Source organism: Macadamia integrifolia, unplaced genomic scaffold (assembly GCF_013358625.1).
Source record: "Macadamia integrifolia cultivar HAES 741 unplaced genomic scaffold, SCU_Mint_v3 scaffold2596, whole genome shotgun sequence".
NCBI classification, from domain to species: Eukaryota; Viridiplantae; Streptophyta; class Magnoliopsida; order Proteales; family Proteaceae; genus Macadamia; species Macadamia integrifolia.
In genome coordinates, this window is record NW_024868822.1 from 6129 (window position 1) to 31218 (window position 25090).

Consider the following 25090-nt stretch of genomic DNA (forward strand, 5'->3'; position numbering starts at 1 on the left):
TATAGTATAGTTTCAGTCAACGACTCAATGTAGATTAGCAAACTTTGGTTCACACCACAAGTATTATTTTAGGTGTTTTTTCCATGAAACTAATTATGTGAATGTGTGAGAAATGTCTAAAATAGGACGTACACAAAAAATAGGAAAATAAATTAATTAATTAATTAATTAATTAAAAAAAATAAAAATTTTGGGGGTTGAAACCAAAGTTTAAAATTCCATGGTTACCTCGAAATTTCCCAGAATTCGACCGAAATTTGGTCTCTCCAAAATTCGAAACCCGATACCTTAAACCTTGGTAGTATATGATGTATACAGATTGACAGATTTTCATAGCTAATTGTAAAACTAATTTAATTAATTATTGGCATTTTTGTGCAATGTCTGTTCTGCAAACACTTTGCTTCAATGTGAGTGGAAATGTGAAGGGACCTAGAGAATCACAGTTGGACATATTTCCACAAACACTTCACTCGATGCGAGTGGAAATGTGAAAGGACCTAGAGAAACACAGTAAGTAAGTTTTCATTTTCTTCTGATGAATGATTGAGGCTGCTTTTTAATGTCATTCTCTGTCTGCATCTATGCACGTGCTTAACCGGAGTTGTGTGTGACTGTGTGACATGGTGTTGTGCTCAAATTGTGTCAACCAATTGAGATATGGGCTAGATCCTGGAATGATTTCTTAGTTTTATGTGATTGCCATCTCAAAAATCGTAGTCCTAGTGCTTTGCCTATCCAAGAAAAGTAAATTCTTCAAGTTCTTCTCAACTGCTTTGTACTATGGGTAAAAGATATGTTTCAAAATTTTGTACAGTTTCAAATATCAAAGTAGTATATTAAACTAATATAACTAGACAGTTTCCAAGTGATTTAAGTTTAGGTTGTATCTGATTTGCGTCATGAGATGCTGATGTTGTGAAATTTTTTGCTTTCAGGTTGGGTCTGTTATGCTGAAAAAACACTTGGATCTTATATTCTGCCCTATATTTCCTCTGTGAAGAGCCCCCAGCAAGCAATCGGGGCTGCTATCAAACATCACATTTGCCAAAAAATGGGTTTCAAGTTAGTTCTTTGTCTTCCATCTCCCTGCCGTATGTACTATAATTTCGTATTAAAGATTTTTATGATTAGAAATGGTTTTCCAGTTGGAGTGGAAATTGGTTTGGAGGCTTTGTATCCTGAGTTTCTCAACTTCTCACAAACATTTTTTTTGAGATTCCCTATCACAATCTATTCTATTTAGCCCCTCTTCTTTGAAGTAGGTTGAGGTCTTTGTAAATACTATAGGTTTGAAAAGGGGAAAAAAAATTCTCTCTAAGCTCTCGAGTTTTGCTGGATAGAAAAGCACTAAACTATGGAATGTCCTTCCTGGGGATATAAACATCATTTTGAAGCTTAGAATAAATTAACGGGGATTCTTTATCTTTTCCACTAATTTAACTAAAGTGAAAGAAAGCCTACATTTAAAAGATACTGGTACAAAGAATAGCCTGAAGAAAAGAAGAGGTACTATTAATGATAAGTTAGAACGTGATTTGAAAACACAATTTCCTGGAGTGATTAGCATGCCTTCCTTGATGCAGCCCTTGAAGCCCTAATCAACTCAATTCAACTCAGCCTTATCCCAACTAAATGAGGTTGATTACATGAATCCGTTTGTCCAATCAGCTCTATTCAAAGCCATACTTGGTACTAGTCGTAAGCTATGCTTGTGAGTTGTGTCATTTTAGGCCTACATCTGTATCTGTTAGCTGCTTCAATCTGAATCAAATCACCCCTCCGTACTGGAGCATTCAAAGGACTTGTTGCACATGTCCATCCCACCTCAAACAAATTTCACGCAACTTATCATGCATTGGAACTACTCCTACAGTAGCTCTAATTTGTCCATTTCTTATTTTATATATTTTAGTTTGGACAAAGTTTTCTTTGGCCACTTAATGAATTCACCGCGTGGATCTAAATGAGAAAACTCTGCAAGCGTGCCCCCTACTCCCCTCGAGCAGCCTGGATGTCCCGTGCTGAATAAATTCCCGTTTACCTCCTGTTCACCGTGGGTGTAGGGAAACTCGATCCTTTTAGTTTTACCACATCCACCTCAACATCCTCTTTTCAGCTATACTTAAGTTTGTTTTTATGTTCTTTACTGCCCAACATTCAGCTTTATACATCATTGTTGGTCATATAACTACCCAATAAAAGCATTGAAGGAATATGACTCAACCCTTCAGATGCACCCCTCTACTTAAAGGGGTACCTAGTGCACAACTCCCGCTACTTAAAAGGCATACCCAGTGCACGAGACTGCTAACACGACACTCTGGACACACCTTCTACTTCATACACCCTATTCTAATTCTTGTGCAACATCCCTCTATTTCTCCTTCATTTATGATTGAACCTAGGTACCTAAAATTTTTACTTCCCAGTATCTACCTATCATCAATTTTCACCACCCTACTTTCAGTTCTATTGTTACCAAAGTTACACACCATATACTCTGTTTTTGTTCTACTTATCTTGAAACCTTGGAATCCAAGGCTGATCTCCATAATTCTAGCTTCGCATTTATTTTGCTTTTGTTTCCTCCACAAAACAATACCATTAGCAAAAATCATACACCAAAGGATCTGATCTTGAATGTCTCTAGTTAGACCATCTATAACTATTGTAAACAAATACAAGCTTAGAGCTGATCCTTGATGTAATCCATTGTAGTTGGGAACCTACATCTCTTAGACTAGTCACTATACCATACATATCTATAACTATGTCTACATATTTGCTAGGTCAAATAGCCTTTCCACCAACAACGGATGGAGAGAAGCATGCAAACAGAGCCAGACGTTACTTAGGCAATGCTGACCGGTACTTCAACCATTGAAATAGCAGCGAATTCTTGAAAGAATTCTCGATGGTGCCGAAATTTCTTAATAAAGCAGCTAGGCAGTAGAGAATATGGCTCCAAAGGGGAAATTACAAACCCAAGAAGGGTAACAAAAGCCCCATAAAGGACTACATCCACGGCCCACATTGGCTTGAAGACTCAAAAACATGACCATTACAACTGAAAAGCCGACATGGTCTAAAGACAAAACAAGGAAGCCCATTACAAGCAAGAGCAACCAATTCAATTCCAGGTAGGGTTCCACAAACTCTAACAAACTATCTCATCTCTTTATCTTCTCAGGCGCCAAAAGAGCGCCGCCGTCAAAAGGGAAGCCATGGAGGCGGGGCGTTGGCCTTGCAGTGGGCCACAACCAAGCAGGCAACTGGCCTAGTGTAGGTGACACCCACGAAGGAGGGCACGGGCCTTGCGGAGGGCAACAGAGCAGCATAGTTGCTAGCGGCGCATAGCTGGTGGCCTGATAGGCTGCTGGTCATGTAGATGGTAGCAAATTGACGTTAGTCGAGAGAGCCAGGCTCACCAGGCAGTGGCTAGCCTTGCGGGGCTGGCTGGAGACCAAGCAGCGGCAGTGTTAGAGGACGACTATCGAGAGAGAAAGCCAACGGAGCTGGAGGCAACGAGGCTGCTGGCTGAGCGGGAAACCAAACGAGCCTGGAAATGCCTAACAGGGATGATGACCTATGGGTTGGCGGCCAAGTCGCAAGATGATGGTCCAACCAAGGATGAAGAAACAGAGAAAGGGAGGTGAGGAGGAAGAAGAGCGAGGGAGAAAGGGTGATGCACATAGTTGTCACGGCTTCAAATCGATCCAAAGCGGTGGAGGGGTGGCTAATCGATTTGGCGATGAACCGCCTGTTATGGCATTGCCATGGCGGTCAAATCGCCTATGTGTCATTTTTTATTCTCCCTATTTTCTAAAGTTATTTAGTATACTACTTTTCTATTTTCCCTATTTTCTAAAGTAAATCAACATAGCCCTATCAAAATCACCCCGCATTTTACAAAAAATCGACCGCCTAGTGAATCAGGCGTGACCTAACGTCCATGGCGATGCCTATCAGCCAATGACGACCACCATTTGTGAGTCCCGTAAATCGTAGCATTGCTATGAACTTCTTTTTCTGCCAGGACGCCAAATCGCCGCCTTGGTGACGCCATGACAATTATGGTGATGCAGATTAATAACCAAAAGAGACTTGTTTTATTAGGAATAAGCCTAGGGTGGGTTGTATATGTGTTGGGCGTTCAGTCCATGTGGTTTCGAGTGTATTAGACCATTTTTATGGGTCTAAAATAGGGGCTCTAAGATTGAATACGGAATTACTAATTAGTTTCTATTTTTCATTGGTTTCCTTTTTAGTTGGGCTTTGATGGGGTTAATTAGTTTCTAAATTCAATCAAAAGTTGGTTTCTAATTTCAGTCTTTCTATTTTTAATTTTTGTAACTAGAGGACTTGCTTTTATTTAGTTTCCTATTTCAGTTTTGGAAACTAAAGTGAATTTCTATTATTTGTAAACCCCCATCATTATTATAAATAAAGGAGAGGCCTCCCATTAGGCCCCACGATTTTATGAATGAAAAGCTATGTTGCTGTTGCTCTTTTGAGTTTGCTTTGTGTGTGATCAAAGTGGTGGTCTTGTGTTTGATCAAGGCTGAAGGAATTGGTGTTTGATCCAATTGACTCTTTGCAGTGTGAAGCCCAAGAGGTTCCTTTCAAGTGTTCTCTTCTTCTTCTTCTTATTGTTACTATTCTTCTTCAGCCATATCAGGTAAGTGATCTGATCTCTCTGTAATTCTGGTTTTAGGAAACCCAGATTTCTCCTATCGGCCTTTACTGATCTGAGCACTCAGCCATCTGATGGTGCTCCAATTTTGATCTCGTGTTAGGCCAAGTAAGAGGGTGGATCGATCCTGTTTTGAAGCCAATCAGACCAGGTTTTCTTGAGTTATGAATATTTCTCCTATTCTGGCCGATTCTTATTTCTACCCAGAATAATGATCTGAGTTGTTCTGAATATTGTTGTTTGGTTGCTGGTTTATTCTTCACTGAATTGGTCTCATTAGCTGGGAATTTATGCCCTTAAATCCTAGTTATTATTCAGTTGCAGAAAATTATTTCTTCTTAAAATTCTGGTCTTTGGAAGTTCTGTCCTCTTCTGTTTCTGTGGATATAATTCTGATTTATGATCTGTTAGAACCCTATTCCTATATCTGAGTTAGGCTTTCATCTGGTTTGTAGTCTGAACTCATAAATTCCAGTTTCTGGGTTCGGAATTCTGATTTACAAAAATCTGTTTCTTCCATAATTCTGATCTGTTATATTGCTGCCTTACCTTGGCTATTCTTGGTTGTTCTTTGATTAAAAGTTCCTACAGTTGAGACTTGGTTAGACCTCTATCCTAGTCTACATTAGAGGGACAGAATAAAAAAGAAGAGAAAGAGAGAGCAGGAGAAGGAGAAGGACAGAGAGGGTGCGAGGGAGAGGATGAGAGGAGAAGGGAGGGTGAGAGGGGGGGGGAGCATCCTGGCCGATGCTCCAACTGAAGATGAAGAAGCAGAGAAAGGAAGATGAGGAGGAAGAAGAGAGAGGGAGAGAGGGAGAGAGGGACAGAATGAAGAACAAGAGAAAGAGAGAGCAGTAGAAGGAGAGAGAGGTTGCGACTCCGTGCGAGGGGGAGGACGAGAGAAGAAGGGAGGGAGAGAGGCTACCTAGAGTGGTGGCCGAAAGTGTTTCTGGAGTTCCTTCGCTTAGGGTTTTTGGAGATCCTTCCTAGATAGATGGATAATGTTTGTTGATGTGTGTTTTTTTTCTCTTACTTTACTATCTCTTAGTTATTCTTTTTTGCGTAACTGAACTCAACTATTTGGATTGAAATTTCCCCCTATTTGGGGCAGAAATATTAGTTTGTCCTAGTGGTTTCAATTACTCTCTCTTAATTTCATTATATGACTCATAAGTATATTTATAATAACTTTTTATATCAACTTTTTTTTTTTGGAACCACAATGCTTGTTCTGCATTCATCTGACATTATTTTTTATGTTCATAATCTTATTAAACAACTTAGTTAGCCAATATTTTCCACTAGTTCTTAATCTCGTCCACATCTTTATTGGAATACCATGAACTATGAATCTAGAACTTCATTTACTCCAAACAGCCTATTCTAAGTATATAACTACAATTTGTGGTTTCTTGATTGTTATTAGTCATTACAACCTTCTAAAACAGAATGTAATAATAGTTTCTTCGTCTCTCTTTAATTTCCTCGTCACTTATTAATAAATTATTATCTTGACTTTTAATGCATCTAATTTGGTTGAAATCGATGCCCTTCATTTTCCTAATTTTAGTTAGTTTATAGTCTTCTTTTCCACCCTCCTTTGTGCCTAAATTGTTTAGAAAATCCTCATTTTTCTTACCTTGCTTTCCCTGCTGGAAAGAGAAGAGAAAAGAGAGACGAGAGAGGGACGATAGTGGAACTTTGGGAGTCCCAATCGATAAGATTGAGACTGCCCTTCTTCATTAATTTATATAGACTAACCTATTACAAAATAGGAAGCTAGAAAGCAAGACAGAATTAGGAAACCTACTAACACACCAACTCTAATATTTTTGTGTCCTAATAGGACCACAACACCACTAAGGAGAGTCGCAGCTTGCTCTAAACAGCAGGCCACGACTCCTCTTTCACGATGGATTTCTAACACCTACTATTTTCTTAGCTCCACTTTTAACAAATGTATACCTTTTTACTCCTCATCCTTGGTCCTTTGCTGTGTTTTAAAATTGAATTTCTTAGCCTCAATGGCTGCTTGAACTTCATCGTCCCACTACTGAGTTTCCCTATATGAATGTTGCTTTCCTTTAGATTTGCCTAGAACTTCTTTAGCTACATTTTTAATATAAGTAGCCATATCGTTCACATCATATTCTTCTTTGAAATCCCACTTTTCTTGTTTCACTAGTTTTTAAGTAAATGTCAAGTTCCACCATCTTATCCTAGGGCAAATAATCTCATATTTCCAACAATTCAGTGTTTGAAAACACATTTCTTTGTTCCTTAATCTATGTTGCATAGTTAAACTCTCCGTTAGTTTAACCTTACGATCTTTACATTGTAACCTATCAGCCCTTTTAGTTATTAAGAAGTCTATTTGGCTTCTAGTTTTCCCTCTTTTGAAAGTTATAAAATGTTCTCTTATAAAAGCATGTGTATGCTCTTGATAAATCATAAGCCATAAAAAATTCTTAAAACTGAAGTCTCCTCATTTCTCTCTTCCAAACCATATCCTCCATGAATTCTCTAGTAACCTCTATTATCTGTTCCAATATGTCCATTTAGATCTCCCCCTATAATTATCTTTTCTCCTTGACCAGCTCCTAAGCTATCCACGTGTTCCCAAAATTGTTTCTTAGTATTTCAGCTAATCCGATTTGGGGTATGTAAGCACTAATTATATTGATACTTATTTTCCTACCACAAGTTGGATGGATATTATCCTATGAACAATTCTTTTAACATCTACAACATTATTTTCTAAATCTTTATTTACTACTATTCCCAAAGTTTATAGCCATTTAATTCCTCAGGCTTATTACCCTTTCATTTAGTCTCTTGTATACAAGCTACATTGATTCTTATTCTTCTCATTGTATCTATCAATTTTAAACTCTTTCCTGTTAAAGTTCCTATGTTCCAAGATACTAATATAATCCTATACTTTTGGACTAGCTTCTTGACCCACACTCACCCATGCGATGAGAACCCTTGCCCACTTGTCACCACAGCTGTTGCTGAAGAGGTGCATCACTTATGGGGACGTCCTAGCTAACCCTTGCTCACTACACACCGAAGTCATAGTGCAACATGTCACTTCGGTCGAAAGTATAAAAATCTAGGATCCATGGGAGAGGGTTTGATTAAAGGTTTTTTACAATGCTGGCTGCCGACCGGAAGCGCCAACCCTCCTTCATCTGGGCTTGGGACCAATGGCATATAATACTGGCGGCGCTCCTTGAAGCCCTAATCCCAAATCAGAATTTAGGGTTAATCAGGCTGCTGAAAGGCTCAGGTCTCAGGTGTTAACAGAAATTAATTTGTGAACGGAAAATGAAAGTCTGTAATACTAAACCAAAAGAAATTACAGAGACCAGAATTAAAAAGAAGATGAATAGAAGATAACAGCTTATTGGTATGAGAAAGAAATAGATCTGAAAAGAGAGTAATGGAAGAGAACTAGCAGAACGAACTAGTAAAATTACAGAAAATAGAAGAGCAGATTGAAATATATTTTCTTAAACAATAGCTGACCTGTTCACACAGTTCGATACTTGCTGGATTCAAATCCAACAGTGGCCTGCGACAGCTCACAGAAGAGAAGGAAATATGGAAGAGAGAGGAACAGAGAGGGTGAAAGAAATAAGGAGAGAATAATTGTAGCTGTGGGGGAAAGGGGATAGATCGATAGAGAAGAGAGGAGAGACAAAATGGGAACAGAGAGAGATCAATGGGAACGGGAAAGAGGAGAGTTCCATACACAATCTTTTGCAAATAGAACTCTATTTCATTCGATCATTTCAATTGTATTGAGAGACTGAGAGGGTTACATGTATTTATAAAACTCAGGGATGCAAAAAAATAGGAACTACCTAGAAAGAAAAAGAAAATTTTAGGACTAAAGATAAAAATTGGAACTTCCTAGCGAAGAGACCAGAGATAATAAAAATTTCTAAACTAAGTTACTGAGCACTCAAGACTACCCAAAGATATATCTAGAAGAAGGCCCCACACAATGGAATACTAAATTAAAATATTAATTTTCGTGCACTCCTTTAGACCTTAACTTTTGGGATTTTTAATACAGCCCTTTATACTTAAAACCCAAGGATTTAAAAATCCATACCACATGGACATCAAAATAAGACCAATTTTGTAACTGGGACTGCATTATTCCTTCTTAAGACCCATTCTCTGTAATAATATAATGATCAACTGACAATCATTCAAGCCACAAGGATATTAGTTTTCTAGAGATTCAGGACTGCAAGAAGTGGCCAAGAAAAAGTAGACAGTGAGAGGGCCATCGATTATTCAATTGTTTAATTGTTGGGGCATCTAACCAGAGATTCTTCAGTTATGTTTTATTCTTAAAAAAATCAAATTACATTGTTTATTTTCTAAGGTAAATATATTAATAATGGGAAAAATAAGAAAGTAACCTGCATATTGGGTTTTTTTAATTATATTTTATTTACTTGGAAAGGAAAAGATGTGATTTTTAATGGAATATGTGGGAGCAATTGGGTTGTTTCTGAATTTTTAAAGTAGATTAATAATATTGTGTATTTGAAGTTTGATGTGGGCTTCTAGCCCTTTGGCAGCAGATTTTTAAGAAGAGGCCTCTTTGCTTGAGATGTCTTCTGTGAGTGTTCTAGCATCTACAAATTGCAAAACTTGAGCTGTACTTCCTGCTTTCTTATCTATCAATTACTCCTGTAGTTTGCCAAGCTTTCTTTTGATATTTCAGAGACCAACTTATTTTTATCTGATTGTGGCCCTACCTGATATTTGGGTTAATGCCATGTGATGGAAGATTCTTCCACAACAACAACAACATAGCATTGTACCAAGTTTGCAACTAAATGGGGTCGGCCACGTTGATCCTTACTGTCCAATCAGCTATTTAGCTGTATTTGAAGTCATACATGATACGAGGCCTAAGCTAAGCATGTCCTTCCTCTCTACTTCTCCAATGGTAATTTTAGGCTTGCCTCTGGCTCATTTAGTTCCTCCACTCTGAAACAAGTCACTCCTCCATACTGGAGCATACCAAGGCCTCCGTTGAACATTGCCATGCCACCTCAAACAACTCTCTCGTAGCTAATCATGAATCCGAGCTACTCCCGACCTAGCTTGAATATGGAAGATTCTTCCACCATTAAGTTAGAAGTCTTAATTACATTGACAGTTCCCCAGTACAATCATCTCTACGAGATAGTCAATCTCATGATCCTCTGCAGGATTGGAGGGTCCAACTAAGCATTCATCTTCTTTATCATTGAATAATAGTGGCTTGATGTACCCAGGAAGATGGGTTCCATATGGTCTGTCCATGAAGTTGATGTCGTTGCTTATGATGTCCTTAGGGATGACAGATGTGTTTCTAGGATTTTGAGATCAATTTTTGGTTTTTGCGTGATTGCAGTTAAAAGACATGGTATTTCCATAAGCAATCATCAATGGAAGTTTATTTTCAATAAACTTTTATGCATTGGAAAACTATAGGGATATAAAAATCTCTCTGGGGTTTTGTTCTAGAAGAAAATCTGACAGATTATGCTGAAACAGGTGATCACTTCCTTCACATTCAGTTTTTAGGTTGGTCGTATTATGTTTAAGAGTGCAAAATTTTATGTCCTTGGGCCAGTTGTAGCTCTAGTAACATCTTATTTATTTAAAGAGAAGAAAATGGTTCCAATTTTATATTATATAGTATCTAGAAAGTTAGTGGGCAAGCTTGTGGAGCAACGGTTAAGTTGCAACATGTTGGTCACAAGTTCGAAACTTCGGAACAGCCTCTCCTACGAAGGAGGGGGCAAGGCTGCAGAAAATTTGCCCCTCTTAGACCCTGCAGTAGCGGGAGGCTCGTGCACTGGGTTGCCCTTTTTCTTAGTAACTAGAAAGTTATTGGATTCTATTCTTCTTCAGACATATTTGTTGGATGTATGTTCATCCTCCTTTTTTTTTAGATATATTGAACAAGAAGCGCTCAAACGGGTAATTCAACTGACTGATAAAACTGTTGGAGTTTATTCTTTTGAACAATTAATTTTCAACTATTGCATGAGTGACTCAATTTCACTGGAATCAAAGTTGCAGTTTATCTCCAGTACACATGATGTGCTGAACTCTTAAGACAATATGTTTCTGTGATCTTGAGTAAATGCTGTCACCCATGCCTATTCCGGTATACCCTGCTTCTGTATGAATGGCTTTCATTTGGAATTCCTCACTCCCTGGTGGTTACTTGTGATTCTTTATATTCTGTCATCAGATATTGTGTGTGAGCTAAGCCAAAACTTGATACAGACAGCTTGTCATTGTGCTGAATGGGTGCTTTTGTATTCCTTCAATAACTCATATCTTTCCATATCTGATAGGCCGGACAATGTCTACCATGTGACTGTGATGCCATGTTATGATAAGAAGCTTGAAGCTGCTAGGGATGATTTTATTTTTTCAGTGGAGCCTCAAGGAGAAGCTGGCCCTGAAGATGCAGGCCTGAGGATTACAGAGGTAGATTCAGTTTTGACAACTGGAGAGGTTTTGGATTTGATGCAGGTAAATTCCATTATTCTTTGTTGTATAGCCACTGTCACGGTATGTTATATTAGCAGGGTATTGAATGGTTCTGTTTATTGACCGCTGCAGTTAAAATCTGTGGATTTCAAGGCCTTAGAAGAGCTTCCTCTAGACAGAATGTAAGAAATTCATCATCCTATTATAATTCTCTTCATATGTCTTCAATTTAGTCCTCACTAATATGCTGTACTGAAACGATACACTCAGGCTGACAAATGTTGACGAAGGAGGACATATTTATGGGGCCAGTGGAAGCTCTGGTGGTTATGCAGAAACAATTTTTCGCCATGCTGCTAAAGTTCTCTTTCAAAAAGAAATTGAAGGTCCACTTGACTTCAAAACTGTGCGGAATTCAGATTTTCGGGAAGTGAGTCTTGAAGTAAGTTATCACTTCTTTTGTTCTAGATAAGGAAATTGTATTGACCTGTCTGCCTTACCCCTGCTTTGCAGAGAGGCTGTTTCCTGACTCGAACCTGCAACCACTAGGTTGCAATGGAGCAACCTTACTGTTGCACTGAGGCCTGCAATGGCTGGAGCCTCGTGCACTGGGTACACCTTTTTTGTTTTCTGGTGGGTTGCTTCCAAAATTACATTGAATAACGATAGATAAATAAAATAGTTAGATAATTACACCCCAAATTCTCATGATTCAGAATTCAGCTCAATGCCAATTCTATGGTTCTGAGGGGCATGCCTCAGTTGGGCCCAAATTTTGCAATTATGGAATTCCGGCCAGAACAGAATTCCAGAATTGCTATTCTAAGAACGTACCTTATCATCAAACTTTTATGGACACTGTTAATGTTCCAGTACCTTCAAAAGGATTCCAGTGGTCTGCTGTTTATGAGATCCCAGTTCAGGTTGCTTAGCCTCGAGGAACCCATAAATTTATGTTCATTCTGATGGGTTGCTAGAAGCGTAAAAGGGTTTAGGATCAGAAACACAGTAATAAACTAGAACTGCGGTGAAGAATAAATCGCTAGAATAAGAACTTCAATAAACCAAGATCAGGATATCAGATTCACTTCAAGTTGCAATGGATTACTCTATTCTATTAGCTGAACTGAATAACAGATCTTGAAACCAATCCAATGGTCAGTTTCCAATTTTGAAAAGAGTCCCACTTGAAGGTAACTCTCTAGAACCAAGAACTGATATCAGTGAAAGTGGACTGATCCTAGTACACAAATAGGATGTAACCAGATTAAGCAACACCAGCAAGTAATACTTAGAAATATTAATAGGTTAGAATCTAAAACTAGACAGTAATGTACCTCAAAACAAGGGCATAGTCTAAAGATTCCAGCAAGTGAAACAATAGGATTTAACCCAAGCAATAACAGAATCAAAAAAATGAAACCATGGGTATACTTGATGTGAAATCCAGTTGCTGAAATTGAAGGCAGAAAATTGAAATCTGAGATGTACTCACTATGAAACAGAGAAGAGAATCCAGTGACAGAATATGAATGAAAACTGAATATATAAACCAGGAACGGAACGGAATTATGGGATTACTGACCTGATTTGATGATAGATAGATTGAAGAACAATGTTAGAAAGAAAGATTGATATGAACGAAGCATCTCACTTGTAAGTAGAGTGGATCTCACCAATTCTACCTCAGCATCTCACCAAGGGTTGAATTTCATCTCACAGAAGCTATTCTGAGTCACACATAACATAGCGGCAGAAAGTCAACTTTTTTCATCAAAAACTTGTGTGCCTTGATGGCTGGTTACTTAAATATATAGATTCTCAAAGTATGATTCCTAGCATGACTAGAAATAGCCTAAATCTACTAGTAAAACTAGTTACTTATCGACCAACGAAAGACTTCACAACTTTAAAAATGACCCAAAAACAAATTATAGAATGTACCATGGATTCAAATTCCTTAGAATGTACCATGGATTCAAATTCCTTATAATTCTAGGACTTGACATAATAAAGAGAACGGAACCAAACAAGACTTAAATAATAGATTCCTAAACAAGCCCGAACTAAATCGTAATCCAACTTGAAGTAGGTACAAATAACATAGTTTAAACAGGAAATAAACAAAAAGCAGAATTCTATAACTCCATAGTAGATTAGCCTAGAGAAGCTAGGAATTCAAAAAATCCTGAAACTGCAAGCTATTCTTCTTCTCTTGGGATTGCTATTAGTGCGTAGATACTGCGTCGCATTCACTGCTTTTTATCTAAGGAATTGACACCATGCAAAGCTTGTGGCAGCATGTGTGTGTGTGATGCGTATCTAACATATTAAATTATTTACTCCAATGCAGGTGGAAGGGAAAACAGTGCTGAAATTTGCACTTTGTTATGGCTTCCGGAACCTGCAAAATATTGTGAGAAAAATTAAAATTGGGAAATGTGATTATCACTTTTTGGAGGTCATGGCATGTCCTTCTGGTATGTTCCCCCTCCCCTTCTGTTTTTTTGTGTGAATTCCTTGAGGAACCCTTAGGAGTTAGGTGTTTGGGGGCATTGGATTCTCACCGTTAGGTTGGGCAATGGTATAATTGTCATTTACTTTGAACTACAGGTTGTTTGAATGGTGGAGGTCAAATCAAACCAAAGGCTGGCCAATCTGCCAAGGATTTAATTCAATCGTTAGAAACAGTATATATGGAAGATGTAAGTCTTCTTTGGAAATCTGGATGATTTTCTTGATCATTGTTGTTTTGTGGAAGTGTCCAAGTCATTATCTAAATTATTTGCAGTTCCTTCTGAATTTGTTGCCTTTTTGCTATAAATTATAGCATTTATCTATATTAGCTAACATATAGAGGGGGCTGCACATCCATCTCAACATCCTCATCTCCGCCCAAGGATTAAAGTATCGGTATCGGTCGCCGTATTGGTCGGCCAAAATTAAGATACGTATCGGAGGGTATCGTATTGTATCGGAGATACACTAAGATACGCTAAAGATACACACATAAATGGATAGGAAACATTTTTTTTAAACATTTTTGCATAAAGAATTTGTTAAAAAAAGCTATTGATAACATGTATTATGCATAAACACTAAATTGAGAGTATCGCATTAAGAATTCAAGGTTTGTAGTTGTCCCACAAATGTAAAATCCATATTCCCAACCTTGATTTCCACTTTAGTTAGAGAGAAATATGGCTGGCAGCAACTTTGGAACAAAAACCCCTAAAAAAATCGTGTTTTCTGAAAAATTACCCATCTTGGCCATTATATGACTGTAGCGCACTGTATCGGTACATACCGATACGTACTGATCGATACATACCGATACTCACTGATATGTACCGACCGATACTCACCGATACGTGTCGAAACATACCGAAATGTACATTTCACCTCAATTTTATATTTTTCATAGAGTCGTATCGGTGCATATCATATCGTATCGTATCGATGTGTATTGATGCATATCGGTATGTATCGTAGGATATATATCGATACGAAAGGATTTTAAAAATTATGTATTGCATCGTTGTGTATCATATCGGCCGGCTAAATTTAAGATACGTATCGGAGGGTATCGTATCGGTATCGGAGATACTTTAAACCATGTCTCCGCCACATTCAACTTATCTATGTTACGCTTCTTGACTGCCCAATTTAGGAATTGCACCAATTCAAGATAAGCTCAGAGAATGTCGGTTACGATGGTTTGGGCATGTTCAAAGGAGGCCTTTGGATGCCCCTGTACGGAGGAGTGACCAGATGCAGATGGATGGAGCTAAAAGGGCTAGGGGTAGGCCAAAAATGACCATAGATGAGTTAGTAAGAAGAGACATGCAAAAGTTAAGTCTTCACCCAAGTATGGCATCGAACAGAGCTACTTAGAGGGCTAGGATCCGGGTTGCCAATTCGTGAGTGGGATGTCCAAAAGCTTTTTTTTTTTCTTTCCTTGGATCCATGTAGCCGACCCCATTCAGTTGGGATAAGGCCAAGTTGTGTTGTTGTTGTTGTTGTTACTGTTGATATAGAGGGGGCATGTCATGTATTGTGTGTGTGACACAGCTGGGCGTGACAATACCTAGCACACGTTGGTGCAGCTGGGTCTTTTCACACCGAGCTGTGTCTGGGCGTATGAGACACCAGATGAGTAGGGCTCTTTCTCCCTAGATAACAATTGCATGGTGGACCCTTGCAAAGTCTTTCCTTTGATCCATCTTAACTAGGTTTCTAGAAAGATTCTAGAACAAGAACTACAATTATACCAGTATCTATGTAGAATCAATACGATAGAGCGATTGAGTGGAGGGTCGTCAGTGTTGTCATTGTTGGCAACCCAGTCTGTTGGCCAACACACTCACAAGAGAATGGCTTGTGCTGCTGAAGCGAAGGGCAGTTGCAGAGATTTTCTGTGTTATGGCAGGTGACAGTGAGAGTGGGTGAGGAATTATGGGTTGGACAACAACGGTGGTACTTACTGTTTCTGCACATTCAGTGACTTCATGGGAGTTTTGATCTATCTTTCATCTGGAATTTGTGGAAGCTCAAAACATGAGAATGTAGATTGAGTTATTTTCTTATGCAACTTGAATCAGATCAATCTGGAATTTAGAGCAAAAGTACCCTTGTTCGAATGAGTCGAAGAATGAATAGTGCAAACTAGCTGGGTTTTGGGGGTCACCTTGCAGCCCTTTCCTCCAATCGAGTTGCAGTTGGCCTTGTTTGAGTCAGAATGAGTAACCACTGCCCTTGTGTTCCAAGATCTCACTTCATGTATGTATCCACCTCCTTTGGTTCAGAGCGTGCTTAAAGCTACAGATCTTTGCTTTGCCCCGCTTTACATGCGAAAAGGTTCAACTCCCAAATCGGATAAGAAAAAAAGGGTGTGTAGGTAAAGGGTTCCGCTCCACTCAGGACATTCTCTTTGGGTTCATCTCACACCAACAATTGCAGTTCACTTCCCTACTATTATATTGTTGTTTGAGCCCTTACTCTGTGGCAAGCTAAATAGACTCCAACTGTGATGGATGCATATGAGATTGGACCTGGGAATGGGAGGACGGAAGCCTCTTCTATTTACAAGGAAGTGAGTAGGACAGGGAAGTGCTTTGCAAGGTGGTATGAATGGTTGTGAATACTTGGTACACCTGGCCACATGGTTGTGCGTGCATGTGGTTGCGAGGTATATGCTTGTGAATGGGTATGTGTTGTGGCTATGAGCTTGAGTGTCAATGACGCCAGCAAGTGACTTGAGGTGAACGAACTGGTTTTTGAATACCACTGATTCACCCCTCTTGATGGCCATCTTAGCTTAGAACATAGTGTAAGGACAAATATTGGATGAAATAGAACTAGAACGAGGAAGATGACCACAAATTGAACCAGAAACGGGCTCCACCTGGTGTCGAATCAAGAGAATAAGAAAAAGAAAAGAATAGTAGAAGAGAATAGGGTGAGATTATACCTGATAAGAGCAGATCAGAATAAGGAGGAAGAAATCAGTTCTGGGATACTAATCTTGTACGCACAGCTCAACAGCTCCAAAACTCCGGGGGAAAAAAAATTCTTTGCTCCAAACATGTTCAATTGATGGAGAGAGGCATTAAATTTTCTAGTCTGACTTATAAAAGGACTCCTAATCGCATTCTTATACTGAAAGTAAATAGACTCGTGGAGTTGACCTCATTTAGTTGGGATATGGCTTGGTTGAATTTAATATAAATAAGAGAAAAATTATAACATAAACAAAATACTCTGTTTGGGTAAGGTCCATCAATGATTGGGTATGAGGAGGCTGGAAGACAGTCAAATACAATCAAAGCACTCTTAAATCTGACTCTTTTTCTGCAATGGGGGTGGGGTCTTACATGAATTTGCCATCAGTGGCCACTGAAAGACATGGGTTGCTAGGGATAATCTCTTGACAGATATCCATTTTTTCTTTCCTATTTTTCTCTTTGTTTTCTTTGCTTCTTTCTTCATCTTAGTGGAGTTGGGAGCGGTGGAGCATTAGGAATGAGCTGATTGGTTGCTCGGTTGTTGCAGGTGGTGTCAGCAGAGATTGATTTCCATTTTGTGTTGATGCCTTTTGAGTTGTGAAAGGGAAGGTTTAGTGCTTAAAGGGGCATGTAGTTACTTGAAGGTGGTAAACAGCTGGTTTTGTTTGTTTTTTTTCCGTGTCTCCAATTACTTTTTTTTGGTTGGGGGGTTGGGGGGTGGGGTGTGTTCCTTCTCCTTTCCTTGTTTTCCTTGCTTTCTTTATGGGAAGGCAGCATTTATTGTTGTGCTTGATTTTAGTTGTGTCATGCAAGTGTGTCAAGAAAAAAGTTTGTGGAAGCTGTAGAAATCCAAAAGCATCATGCCAGGGTTTGGGACTTTCCTGACACAGGAACTCTGCTCCATCTGGAGGAGTCCATGCACGTCTTAGATTGGAAGTCAATCAAAATTTGGCATTTCTAAGAAGCCTATGTTTGGATCATTATGCTCCCTTATGCTTTTAACTCATCTCTTCCGATTTTTCGATTCATTTGGACCTTAAAAATCCTATAGAACTACTTTGTTCTCCTCTTCTTTGTGGAGTTGTGGTTGGGGTTTTCTGGTTGCCCATCCAAGAAGTGACCCAACCACTTGATGTTGGGGATGGTTGCAAGTCTCGTACGGTGTTGAGGGGAAGGATCAGTCGAGGATAGTGTCCAACAAGTCCATTAGACTATTTCTTGCACTTCAATTTAAAAGGAAAAATATTCTCGTTGCACTATAAAAAATGAATTTCTTATTCACACGTTCTATATGTTGGTGTATGATGTCTTGTATTTAGTCATAGTTTAATCCAGGGAGTACTGGTGCAGTGCCTCGACAGGCAGGACGGCGGTCCCGCTAGCCGGTTAGCGGGCCGTGGGGGCTGCAAGGGGGCAGAAGGCCCCCCTGTATAGCGGGGGTGTAAAGGGGCGTAGCCCCTCGCTCGAATTTTTTATTTGAGGGAAGTTGTGTACTTTTCGGATTAGGGTTTTTTTGCTATATATTTGTAGCGAGAGTTTCTTTCTCTGTAATGCAAGCAATATTGAGAGGTGTGAGGACTAATGCTGTAACTCTATTCTCCATTGATAGTGAAGCAAGATCTCATCTCACCGAGGACGTAGGCAGCCTTGCCGAACCTCGTAAATCTGTGTGCATTGTTTGTTCTGTTTTTCCATTATCTTCTGCATCGTTTTAGGGTTGCGTTTCTACACTATAATGATATATGGCCTGCCTAAACATATTTTATCATGCTTTGTGTAACGTCTTTCTTGCAGCTGTGATTTTTCTTATTTACCGAGCCATGCATCTATTATTTTCTTGGCACCTACACGTGCACATGCATTCATCTATTCTAAAATCTGTATAGGTCCCGAATTCCTGTAACTAAATTGATGTGGAATTTGTGAATTCGCAGATTTTGGTTGCCAATCCTTTTGAGAATCCCCTGATAAAGAGCTTATATGAGGAGTGGCTAGGTGAACCTGGTTCAGAGAAAGCTATACGGCATATTCACACGGTATACCATCCCCTGGTAAAAAGCATTACTGCTGAACTGCACAACTGGTGAGAAATTTTTTGTTGCCTCCAAATTTCTTGTCCAACTTGGTGTTTTCACCACGTAGTCTTAGCCCGTGCATTCCCTCGAAAGCTGTTCTTCGGTTGTACGGTGTGATCCCTTACTATGATATTTATGCCTTCCCATTGTGTGGAGGTGGAGTATCCAGTTTTGAGAGAGGAAGAAGTGATCGTGTGCATGTGTGCTTGTACATGTCTTTTCTGCTTCTCATGTATATACCACGACCTAACATTATTATTCTCTTTCCTTCTTTTTTAACCCTCTGTGATCAAATTTTTTTAGATATTATACAGGGGAAGTGCATGTATACATGGTGAATATAGATTATGCACATCAACTGGGTGCATAAGATGTAATTATGTGCTTTAAGGATGTAATCAATTCCTTTGCTATGTTGCTTTCACCTTTGCAGAAATTATTCAGTTACTATGTGATCTGATTACTCCGACTCTCTAGATCTGCAAGAGTTAGTACTTCAAATCAGATTTACATGAGCCATTTTGACCTTAAGAAGGCTGTTTAAAATGACAGTATGAGGAATAGTAGAGGGTAAAGCGGGGTAATTCTGAGGCTGCAATTTGATTGGATTTGCTTAGTATGGTTACACTGATGCAATAGATCTTAGGAAGCTAGAATGGTTATATTTCCTGGAATGGAGGTATGTCTTACCCTGTTGTTTTTTTTTTTCCTCCAATTTTTGGTCCTTCAATTCTTGTGCACCCCCAGGCAACATTCCTTCACCTTCCACTACTCCCTGTATGAACTCCAGTACTTGAAGTAACAACTTGAAACCCCCCCCCCCCCCCCCAACCCACACACACACATCCTCTCCCAGACCCACCCTCAACCATACCCCAGAACTCTGATCACCGTCATTGGAAGCTAAGACACATAACGACTTTGTAACTTTATTTTAAGAGGATAAATCCTATTGTAATGAGATATAATCAGTTAATCACATCCACAAGAATAAAATTTTTACTGACAATTCCGAACTTAATGCATTCAGATATAATCGCATCCCAAAACTAGTGAAGAAGGGTAAAGTGATTCTGGAATATATTTCCTGTGATCAATTGCTAGCGTATCCCTTTACAAAAATTATGTCAGGTGAAAAGATCTGTAAAGCCTTGAGAGGAATGTGATTATTACAGATCTACAGAGATCATCCTGATTATAGTCCACTTAAGTTCTCCCCCACCCCACCCCCCCCACCCCCACCGCCTCTTTTTTTTTTTTTAAATAAATTTAAGTTTGAGTTGCATTTGATTATAATTTCTCATATTATTTGTGCAAGTATTGGTATTTGAATCGTTAGCAGTAAAATATAAATAAAAAAGATTACACGTTTGATTTTCCTTGAATGAATCGGATCTTTTACTGATTCTTCCTGATCCACGTCTTGTTCAAAATCGCCAATTAATTTGTATGACTACCTTTTATGGATTTCTATTATTCCAACATATATATATATTATAATAAGAATAAGGACTCTAAAGTCAGTGATATATCCAGTTACAATTTCTACCAAAAGAAAAAAGAAATATCCAGTTACAATTGTAATAATTGTTTACAAATGGGGTGTAATTGATTTGACTAGGAACATGTGGGAGATGTTGCCCACCAAAAATCTCATTCTCATGGGTTAATGCACCTTATTTCTGTGTATGAGAGGTCATGGATTCATCCTTTAACAAAACCATGAAAATTTTGGAGTGTAATACGGGAATATTCGTGATAGATTGGCCTTTGCAACAGTAGAGGTCATGGCCACTTCTCATGACCTATATAATGTGCTATCTATTCTCTGATTCACTTAGTGTATAAAGGGAAATATATAGTGCTACCTCCTGAAGAATTCCACTATTAACAGAACACTTCTTACACTATTGACAATTAAACCAGATCGGAATGGAGCATGATCACCAGAATGGAGCACTCGCAGGGATGGAGCACAGTCATTGGAATGCAAGTTTGATCCTCAGTTCTCCACGGTAGAAAGGTTAGGGTACTAAAGGGTTTGGGTATAAGTGTTTTAGGCAAAAGGGGTAAAAACATAAAATAGTCTATTCCAACCCGCACTTAACAGAGATTGATGATAAAGGGTCTGATTCTACTTGTCATTAATGTAGGAGGTGTTTTGTTAATAGTGGCATTCTTTAGTGAGTGGGAACGTAAATTTAATGGAGGAGTTCTATGTTGTGTGGGAAGCATGGTTTCAAGTATTGGTAGGTATTGTATCGATATCGATAGAGACCAATCCTTGATCCTTGACCAATCCGGATTGGTTACCCATATCATTTCAGGGGTAAAACAGTAAAAACAACAAGGTGCAAAAGTGATCGACATACACCGATCCTCTCCAATACCTATACCGAGAACTAAATCCAAGGTGGGCATTGTTGTACATAGAGAAAGAGGAGGCGTTGAAATTATTTAGAAGTTGTAACTACTTGCATTCCTAATTAATGAGGGATAATCTTAAATGAAGAGACTTAGAATAAACAAAAGTTCCCAAGATTTTTCTTTCGGAGAGAGAACCATGGCTTCTTTCGTATATCCAAGAGATGGGCTACCTCCAAATTAGTCAAATTTTATCAATTTGCCTATTATATCTTCATCTTAAATTAGTCAAATTCTATCAATTCCCTATTTTATCTTCATCTTTACATCTCACTGGTCAGACGGATTGGTCTCAATCAAACAGATTGGATCGGTATCGGTTGGAATCCCACTGGGTTTGATAGATTTGCCCGTGTGTTTTTTGTTGTTTTTTTTTTTCTTTATGATATATATATATATATATGTGTGTGTGTGTGTGTGTGGTATTTTTGACCAATTTACTCTTATACCTTACTAGTGGATCGATACAGGTATTGAGGATCGGTCTTGACTAATATCGATCTGATGTAGGCTATCCAATCCGATTTTTAAAACCATGGTCTAATCTAGGGTAGGCCTAATTCGTTAATGGCATGATCTCATGAAGGGCATTAGAAGATTTAAATTCTTGTAAATGCTAAAGAAATGGTGGGTATGCGGACTTTTAGAGAGTAACGTAAGTTTAGACAGTCTACTTGTCTCATTATTTGGTTAATTTGTTGGGTTCTTTCCTTGAGGTTTGATTTTAGTTCTTTCCCTGGACTTTGAGGGAGGTTATCAATACCTGGCCATAGAAGGTTGATACTTGGTTAATCTAAAGGGTTCAAAACTTACCCAATGATCCAATTTTCCTATATGGGTCCTACACATAGTTCAAGAGGTGTGGGCAATATGGGTGTCAAATTTTAGCCCAAGTCTGATGGATCAATTGAAACCAATCAATTCAAACAGGATCAAATCAAACCTGAACCAAATCAACTGATTGACAACCTTAGCTTAGCAATACTGTTGTTGAGGATTTCTATGCATTTTCTTTTAATTTTGAATCAAATATATCTCACTGGACTAAGTTTCCCTACTCTCCCGGTGAAGGACTTTTTTTTTTTTGGGGGGGTGGGGGTGGGGGGTGTGTGGATTGGGAGGGGACATTTTCGGAGCCTCAGTTAAATAAGATAAATCTCCCTTTCCCAAACCTACCAAAAGAATAAGTCGGCATTGACTCTAAAAACTTAAATTGCAATGAAACTTCATGAAAACTTAGAAGGCTAAACTTAGAAGGCTCTTTTCATTCTAGATTCCTCAAAGCAACACCATCCAATTCTCAATTGGGGGAGTTTCATATATAGATGGGTACTAAAATAGTATTTATATTTATAGCTAGGGGACTTCTCAGAGTTCCATCACCTATCTCTCAAGCTCTTTTGACGACTCAATGGAAGAAGAGGTTCCAAGTCTTACTTGTGAGATTTGTGTGGAGCCCATGACAGAACAATAAGTTCAAAAACAAAAAGAGGTGCGCCCATCCATTCTGCTTGGATTGTATTGCTAAGTACATGGAAGCCAATATAGGAGAGAACAGTACAGCATGCCCAGCCTTAAACTGTGATAAGCTCTTGGATCCTCGCCGCCGGATTGTTCGAAAGGTGGTGTGATTTGCTGTTTTGAGTCTGCTGTTCTAAGGCATGAGAGTGTGTACTGTTACTGCCCTTTTGCTGAGTGCTCAGAGTTGATCTTGAATGAGTGTGGGGGGGAACATAACAAGATCAGAGTGCCCAAACTGTAAGAGACTTTTCTGTTTCCATTGCAAGATCCCTTGGCATGTGGGTCTTGGGTGTGATGAGACTGAGCAGTTGAGAGATGAAAATGACTTGCTCTTTGGTGAGCTTGTTGAAAGGAACAATTGGAAGAGATGTCCAGGCTGCAATTTTCGTGTGGAGAAAGTTGAGGGTTGCCAAAACATAAAATGCAGGTTTGCTTCATCTTCCCCTCCTTTTCCTCACACTTTTTAGGGTGAAGAGTCTAATGTTCATGATTACACCTTAGTTGAAGAACTAGTTTTTGGGACTCAAATCCTCTGCGGTGAGCGTTGAGCAGTGAGTGGCAGTGAGGATCCAGTTGCTGAAGAGCCCGAGATGCATCCTAACCATTGGATCCTCATTGCTGCTCGTTGCCTCCCAGCAAAGGATTTTTGTGAAAGTTTTCAACTGGACTTACTCATTTCGAAACCTGGTGACCTGATCAAGGGCAAGTCATGTTTTTTTAAATATCTTCTTTCTTCTTCCTCTCCAAGTGAGGATGGACTAGTCCATGGTTGCTTCTCTGGCGAGAAGAAAAAAAAAATAGTTAACAATTGGGATTCTGTTCTCTCTGGGAGTGCAGCACCGTAGCCTCCGTCGTAGTTTCTCTATCTCCTCCCCATGTGAATTAAATCAGGAAAAATTACATGATTACCTACTTTTGGGTTTCCTTTTACAAAACTACCCACCCAAAGTTTCATTTAATAAAAATATCCAATCAAACTGCCCATTCAATGCTTCAATTAACAAAAATACTCAAAATCAAGTTTAGATTTACAAAACTACCCACTCAAAGTTTCAGTTTAAAAAAAAATACTTGATTGTATGTGAAAGATGAAAGAGAATCACTGTTTTGGGTAGTTTTGTAAACTCAAACCTGATTTTGGTTATTGTTGTTTACTGAAACTTTGGGTGAGTAATTTTATAAACACAGACCTGATTTTGGTTTGTTAACTAAAACTTTAAATGGGTAGGTTTGTAAAGGAAAATCCAAAACTGGTAATTATGTAATTTTTCCAATAAACTGGGAAGATGAGAGAGACAGACTATGGGGGGTGATGGTGGAGGCTGCAATCTCCCACAGAGAACATTCCCTTAAAAAAATTAGGATTTTGTTTAGTTCTAGATGAAACTTATGGTCTATGAATAGTATATGAACCGATAATTAAAAAGGAAAAAAAGACTTTGCGAGTTCACATGACTCATGAAAAAAATAAAATAAATAAATTAGGGTTTTATTTAGTTGTTGAACAAACCTATGGTTTATGTATATTTTAAGACCCGATAAAAAAATCAGGTTCGATGAGTTTCACATGACTCGAGCAAAAACACTGAATTAATAAAAACTTGGAATGACTCAAACCTGGTCTTATCATTCTTAAACTTGGACGAGTCTTCATGAATTTTTACTATGTTTCATGTTTTTTTTCTTAAACTTGACTCAGATGACTCACCCGAGGCAAAACCTAGTTTTCCAACCAATAATACATGAGAAATTATTAACAATAAAACTTACTTTGGTGGGCCCATTAACTTATAACTTGATATTATGTTTTTCTTGTTTTTTTTTTTTTTTTTTCCTTCCTTTTGTGCACTTGTGCAGATGTGGAGTCCTATTCTGCTATGTCTGGAAAAATCAAGAATGTTTGTGAGTGTCACAAAGAAAACGTGCCTAGAGAGGATGACCATATGGTGCCTATGAGGGTTGAAAATAATCCCGCCAATTGAAAGACGTCGTTGTAGCCGTAGGATTTCGTGGATAATCTGTTCCATATATTTTTCTACAGTGTTTTGTTTACTTCTCATAAGCATAATGATTGGATTAAATAGTATCAAAGGAAACAAAACGATTAAAACCGCTCAGAATATACTAGGGTATGTATGGTGGGTATATATTTTCACATATGTATTATTCTATTTTATTTATTTTTTTTGTTTCTTATTAGAATATATACATTCTCCTCGACATGTTATATACGATTCTTGCAGCAGAAAATAAAATTTGTGGGAACAATAAAAAATTTTCCTATTTCTTATTTTGAGTCGCATTTATTTATTTATTGGGAGACCTTTTTTTTTTTTTTTTAATCTTGGAAC

At 38.5% G+C, this 25090-nt stretch overlaps 1 protein-coding gene and 1 pseudogene across 1 annotated transcript; both read left to right on the forward strand.

The window, feature by feature from the left end:
* Positions 1–938: 938 nt before the first annotated feature.
* Positions 939–19218, forward strand: LOC122066807 (protein NAR1-like; the record flags this gene model as incomplete). Its single annotated transcript, XM_042630640.1, is given in 7 exon segments — positions 939–1065; positions 11077–11257; positions 11348–11397; positions 11486–11657; positions 13569–13695; positions 13829–13920; positions 18654–19218. Coding segments are annotated over 7 exon segments (902 nt in total), but the record flags the coding sequence as incomplete, so codon positions are not given.
* A 3411-nt stretch (positions 19219–22629) lies between these two features.
* On the forward strand, positions 22630–23206 carry LOC122066806 (annotated as a pseudogene).
* Positions 23207–25090: the final 1884 nt, after the last annotated feature.